General features: G+C 48.9%; 1 protein-coding gene across 1 annotated transcript; it reads left to right on the top strand.

The window, feature by feature from the left end:
• The first annotated feature begins 3607 nt into the window (after positions 1 to 3607).
• CARTPT (CART prepropeptide) lies at positions 3608 to 4664 on the top strand. The gene is given in 4 exon segments (XM_041486426.1): positions 3608 to 3662; positions 3665 to 3777; positions 4057 to 4411; positions 4497 to 4664. Coding segments are annotated over 3 exon segments (276 nt in total). The 3' UTR covers positions 4165 to 4411; positions 4497 to 4664.
• The last annotated feature ends 2246 nt before the right edge of the window (positions 4665 to 6910 follow it).

Raw genomic sequence — 6910 nt, 5'->3', positions numbered from 1 at the left:
CTGTTGCAGTAACCAAGGGTTTCCTTCTCAAATTACCTGGGCTGAGGTGGTGAATTCAGGATGGATCATAAAAATGTACCCATTGCCACTTTCCTTTTTATTTTAATGGCAGCTAGGAAGGTGCTGGGAACCTGGGAGCTACAGTTTGGTCTTCAAACAAAATTGGTGGCAGTTTGTTCAACAAACATCAAGGTAGAGCCTCTGGAACACAATCATTACAAGCCTGCTTCCAGGGCTGAAATGAGATGTGGACAGTGCATGGCCTCTGCGATAGCTCTGCCTGCAGAAATGGAGAAGCCACTGGGGACCTGTTCCCACTGCTCTTCCACCCTTGTGGGGTTAGTTTATTGGGGAGTTTGTAGCCTCATTGTTTGTGTGGGCATTGGTATATGTACTGTTTTTCTGAGAACCCATCTTTTATTTAAGTGGCTTTCTTCCAATCTATTACTCATCAAGATGAATTGCTATCTCCTGCTGAAATAGATGTCTTTCAAGTATGCCTCTGGACTCTTATTACTTCAACAGTAACTCTGATTTATCTTAGAATTTCCTCACTGTTCAAGGCTTCAGTAAAAAAAAAGTCTTGATGCAAAAAACCAATGATGGTATATTATTTTTTAACTGTGGTTTATAAATTAAGGCAATTTAACAAGGCAGTTATAGCCTGCTGCTTTTCTGCAAAGCCTTAAAGCATCCACTTAAAGCCAGATGTCCATTTTTGTGTCTCTGATTCAGTAGAGCACTTGTTCAAATGCTTGACACTAATCTCTACAGTCTAGTAGTCCTAAAATCCGTCCAGCTCTATGTCTATGCCAAGCCAAAACTGAACACACATAAATGCCTCAGAACTGCTCACCAGCATCAACATAAACCCCCATTACTTTCCCACTTTTAGAAGTACACTTAATTAATTGATCATGATGGAAGAGTGTGATTATGAAAAGCATGTGTGACTTCCAAAATTATCCATTTGATGTACAGATGCTAATGCACATTGGTAGTGTTCTGTTTGTACCTTGTGTGCAATAACATTTGCATGGAGAAAGTAAGCTTTGAGAAACTTGAATTAGTACTTTAGTACAACAGAACCGTCCATCCCCAAGGTCTGATCACATTTCATGTGGACTACCCAGAGCCAAGTGCTTAAGTGCCACAGGGTCCCCTCATTCCATAGCCAGCTGTCTTAGGACTGGTTACTGATGCTGTTGGAAAGAACCTCTCTTTTTGTAATTGTAAACTATGATTTTCTGGTTTTATATCTTGACCTTTTTCTCTGACACTCTGGTAGCCTCTGATGCTCTTATTTAATATTCAGCTATCCTGCTGATGTTAATCCTGCTGATTTTTTATCCCCTAGTGCTGGAGACAAAGTGTACAAAAATGGCTGAATGAGGAACAAGGGACAGTGATGTCTGCAGAGACAGTGTGATACAGACAGCAACAGGCACAGAAACTTGTTTAGTTCTGTGGATGTCTGTAGCCAGACAGACAAAATTACCTTTGGAAACAGAAATTTGTAACTGCCTCCACATTCAACAATAATTTTACTGGAGTAGCTAACATTAAACTCAGCTTTTTACTGGAAGTGTAAGTTGGAAGGAAAACAGTGATGTTTTCTGAACATCTCTGGTGTGTTCAACACTGCATGAGTAATCCTCATACTATAAAATATGGTTTGAATTTTTGGTCAGACCTCACAGATGCTGCTTTTAAAGTTGAATAGGCCATATATCTGCCTCTCTGTATGAAGTGTTGCATTTTTCATAGCCTGGGTTATTTCTCTGTTCTAAGAAACTTTGTTTTGGCATACCCATCATTTTCAGTATTGCATGTGGTTGTGGTTTTACTCCAGCCTGAGAACAAAGCCTGGACTTTGCTATGAGTGGTTTACTACCAGCCTGACATCAGAAATCTTAACCTTCCCTGTGGCTAAATGAAACTGGAGGATCCATGCAGGCAGACCGAGGATCTCTACTCTGACCAGCAATTACAAATGAGACCTTTGCTGGATGTGATGATCAATAGGAGTGTGTGGGAGGAGGTAACAGCAAGAGGTGAACACGCAGCACTGGAGGCAAGCAATGTGCTAGAGAGATCAGAACCTCAAACAAAATGCTGCTGTTGAAAATTACTTGTTGAACCACAGCCCTTTTGTTCCCTTGAAAAAATGCCCATCTGCTTGGAAAAATACATGCCTGGACCTGTTTAATTTTTCTTTAAACAACTTTGTGTTTGTGCTCACATTGCATTGCCTTTTCAAGCTGTTCCTAGCTCCCCTTCCTAGCTTCCCTACAAATGACCAGCTGTTAAGAGTTTGTTAACTCGAGCTGGGAGAGTTTTGTTAACAAGGTTCTCCAGTTTCTTCCTTCTCCAGATGATCCTCCCTTCACCTAAGGAGACACAGCCCAGTTCCTGCTGCTGTAGACTTGCAGGCAGGAACATCCTCGTAGCCACTTCAGAGCCATGAGCTTGAAGTGAAACCTCCTCATAGGCAGACCCAGCTTGTTGCCTCCTTGTCCCAGCAACCCAGGTGGCCAAATGTCTCATGCCAGCAAACTGCTGCTCAGTGACCCTGTTTTAGCCCAGCCTTGGCCCAGAGGAGGCTGGAGAAAGGCTGAGTTGTCCTTCATCTTGCATGCTCTTCTTGGCATACCACTGCTTTTCTTAATGGGAAGAGCTACCCTTGCCACTGCCCTGGGCAGGTTTGACCTGCCAATGATCTTTTTAGTGAGAATGTTCATGGACACGAGGCCACTGGGCTGGTAGAACCAAACATCAGTGGGAAGGTCTGAATGACACGTGTTTGCTGATGCTAGGTGTCCTTTTGGTGGCTGCACTTCTTCTTTTCCAAAAAGAGGTGGCCTCATTCCACACACAGCGTGTATAATGCTCCCCAAGGACCTGCTCACTGGTATGATATTTGACCTCAAGCACCATTCACAGTTCTGCATGATATATTAGCAGTTACTTTTATCCTGGGCCTTTTGATGCTGCTTCTTACCTTGCTCTCAGCCACCCCACACTCTTGGTTCCCACCTGTCCTTATTCAAGCATTCACATCCTCATCGCCTTGTTGCTCATCACCACTATCTACCACCCCCCTATTCCCCCGACTCCTTTAGGCTAATCTTCCCACATGATTCTTCCTTCCTTCTAGCACATCGTGTTTTTCCTTAGCCCACGGGGTACTTACCCTCCCTCCTGTCAGATCCCTGTGTTGACTTCCAAGCTTAGTCTCCCTAGTCTACAAGCCCAACTTCCACTTTCATCTCTGTGTGTCCAACGTTCACCCTCTCCCTCAACCATCCCAGCCATCCCCCAGGACCGAGGGAATAGTTTCCCACTCTGCTCACAGCCCTCGACTGGGGACAAGCACAGAGAGTGCGGGCAGGGTGCGGCTGGGGTGGCCGCCTTCCCCTCGGCCGCCCTCAGAGACGGATCCGCTGTTTGGCCCGAGGGTCAGGGACGGGCGGTGGGGAGGTGGGGGCGCGGAGCCCAGCCGCGAGTGCCGACACTCGGGGCGCGGCGGCGGTGGGCGCTGACGCACGGCGGGGCGGGCACGGCGCTATAAAGGCGGCGGCGGCGGCGGCGGCGGGGCGGCAGCACCATGGAGAGCTGCCGGGCGCTGGCGCTGTGCGCCGTGGCGGCCGCGCTGCTGCTCGGTCTGACGGCGGCTCTGTGGTCTCTCGGTAGATCGAGGCGCTGCAGGAGGTGCTGGAGAAGCTCAAGAGCAAGAGGGGACCGCACTACGAGAAGAAGTTCGGGCAGGTGCCCATGGTGCGTGTCCCGGCGGGACGGGTCGGGACGGGACCGGGAAGGCAAAAAAAAGAAGGGGAAGGGGGCAGAGCAGAACGAGGCGGGACGGGACGGAATGGTAAAAAGGGAAGGGAAGGGAAAGGAAGGGAAGGGAAAGGAAGGGAAGGGACTTGGTCTAGACTGGACGGGACGACACGGGAGAGAATGGGACTAGGCTAGACGGCACGGGACGCGACGGGACGGGACAGAACTGGGCGGCCGCTGGTGGCGGTCCCTCTCACCGCCGGCCGCTGCCCGCAGTGCGACGCCGGGGAGCAGTGCGCCGTGAGGAAGGGGGCTCGCATCGGGAAGCTCTGCGACTGCCCCCGGGGGACGTCGTGCAATTCCTTCCTCCTCAAGTGCCTGTAAGCAGAGGCGTCCCGGGACAAGCCGCCGGGGGTGCAGGCACTGGCGTCTGGCCGCCCCGACGTGCCGGCGACTTCCCGCAGCTCCTCCGCCCGAGAAACGCGGCGAGAAGTCCCCGCGTCGCCCGTGTAACGCCGTCCGTGACATCCGACATCCGTGGAGCTGTTTTCTTTCTCTCCCCCGCCCCACCCCGTCCTCTCCCTCCCCTCCTCCCCGGCTTGCTTTTGTCCGTCCAGGAAAATCCCGGGCCGTGCCTTGGGAGTAGAGGTGCCGGTCCCGGGAGCTGCAGTGCCGTCCCAGTGCAGACCCGAGCAGTGCCAAGCCGTGCCGGGAAGCCGTACTGCCGTGCCCCGGGCTGCTCGGCTCCTTCCTCGGGCGGAACTCATCCACCCACTGCCGGCTGGAGGAGCCGGGGCCAGGGGACTCCCCGGAGGTGGTTGGGGGTAGCGGGGGCAGGCGGGATGCGGGTGTGCCCAAAGCACTCTGGCCCCTCTCTCTCGCCTCCCCGCTGAGAGGACCCAGTTCGGCACACCCCAGAGCAAGCAGCCTGCAGCCTTCGGTGGGGTCCACCCGCACCGCTGGCCTCAGGCCAAATCCAGGTGTGCTCACCCTGTGCTGTAGAAAGTCCGGCATGAGACACTGATGTTGTGCAGGGGGTCCGGCACTAGCCTGGCTGGGGTGGGGCTGGGGGGATATCGGTTGCTTTACCAGGGCCACCACGGAGAGAAAGCTGTCTGGATTCGTTGCAAACTACCTGGGGATATCCTACTCATGTTTCTACAATGAACTGATGTATATAAATATGTCTGTCCTCCACAGGTACACTGTGTATTTCAACAAACTCATAACGTGTTTTAATCCTTTGTTTGTCTCTATTAATAAAGTCAGTGTTCTGATGACACTATTTTGGGTGTTTTAATTCACACATGGGAATCCCTAGCACTCAGAGGGAGAGGCTAAGGGTATCTCCAAAACTACTGCATGTGTTACTGTGTGCTTTAGCCAGGCCATCAGCCAGGTCAGGACGGGACTAGAAACCAAGGTTCACGTGTTCTGGTGCTGCTCAGCTGACGTCTGCTTCCTCCCCACAGGCACCCAGAGGGACTGTGACAAATACAGAGGCTTAGGACCTCAGGTTTTTCTTTGGGAGAGGACAGGGTGTATCCCGGCTGCAGGGACCTGTCTGGGGAGGCAGTGTACAGGAGGCAACTACCATGAACTGGATCACATATGTTACTTTGTGTTATAGTAAATGATGGATGCCTGAAGGAACTTCTTGCCTCTCCTTTGTCACAATTCATCTGTGGGTGTCTGTGAGAACAAGCTCTTAATTCTATGAGCATGGAGATGAGGGGTTACATGGGCCAAAGCCGACATCGGGGAAAGACATACAAAGGAATTTCATATTTCATGCTGAAGAGAGCACAAATATAGATGAGAAAGCCAGCGTTTCTGGGTGAGAAAAAGGTTTCTGCTGTAAGGCATCTGGTTTACTTCTAAACAGTAAGAGCACATAAGCAATTCTGACTGAACAGGTACAGAAGAGCTGACTTCAAAAAGAACCCCGCCACTGCTCATTTTGCTATCAGTATTACTACTATTGTTATTGACGGTATTGTAGTTGCTGGGGTTTATTGTTGTTATTAGTTATTATTTTTCATGACTTGACTGAGCTCTTCTTAGCCTGGAGAAGGACAAAATAAAGGGCATCTGAAAACACCCAGAGTGTGAAGGCTGTTTTAACAGGTGGGGCCACAAGACTGAGGTCTGCCATTCACGGGCAAGGGAGTACAGGCCTGGGGCACTGTGCTTGTGAGGGAGTCAGGAGGGTTAAATTAAAGCAGTAGCCATGGTGCACTTGTTAGGAACACTGTTCAGGGAGGACTTGACAAAGAGAAATGGATATGTTGTGACCAGGGCAAGAACAGTCAGGAGTGCCAGCTAGCTCTGCCTGCAACTTCTGTGACCGCGGGTGAGTAACGCCTCTGGGGGAAGGTGTGATAGTGCATTTGCAGGGCTGGAGCCAAGTGCCAGCTTTCATAAACTTGCAACTGCTTGTGGATGTTTTTTATGGTGTTTCCCAGAGATATTGTAGAAATCCTTAATTTCTCAATGAATAATGAAATAATTCTTGTAGCATCTCTGGTTCTCATACAAAGAATAACAAGGACTTATATTTTTTATACTCTGGCTGTTTGATGGTTCTGTCAGTATTTATTGTGGTACAGAGCACTGACAGTGAGTGTCCATACAATTATATCCTTTAAATGCAGGTTTTTACTTATAGTATCTAACAGAGTGGGTTTTTTGTGTATAACTTGTATTTAAAATCCAGGATGTAAACTAAGCCACCTGTTTCACTCCTTGGCACCAGTTTCTGGATGCATTTAATTTTCCCATACAGGATAATTTTTCCATGCTTCCCTCATCTGAAACATCCCCTTTTGCTGCCTTATATGGTACAATGTTATTACTTCAGGATCATTCACAGGTAAAACTAGATTATTATCAATCAATGGCTGTTTTCAGCCCCAAGTACCAGAAGCATCTCAGTGAACAGCTTGTGTAGATTGACTTTACATACAGCATTTATTGAAGGTGTATTTACATAGAGTTGGACAGAAACATGAAATATTGGACTAAAATATATCAAGAAACATTCAGCTTATATGTTGATTTTATAGTTCTTGCTTTGCCACATTATAGTGCTCAAAATTATAAATGCGGCTTACCTAAAGATCAAAGTAAT

Source organism: Pyrgilauda ruficollis, unplaced genomic scaffold (assembly GCF_017590135.1).
Source record: "Pyrgilauda ruficollis isolate IOZ18807 unplaced genomic scaffold, ASM1759013v1 scaffold76, whole genome shotgun sequence".
NCBI classification, from domain to species: domain Eukaryota; kingdom Metazoa; phylum Chordata; class Aves; order Passeriformes; family Passeridae; genus Pyrgilauda; species Pyrgilauda ruficollis.
Note: the sequence above shows the minus strand (reverse complement) of the source record. Positions and strands in the feature narration are given on the sequence as shown.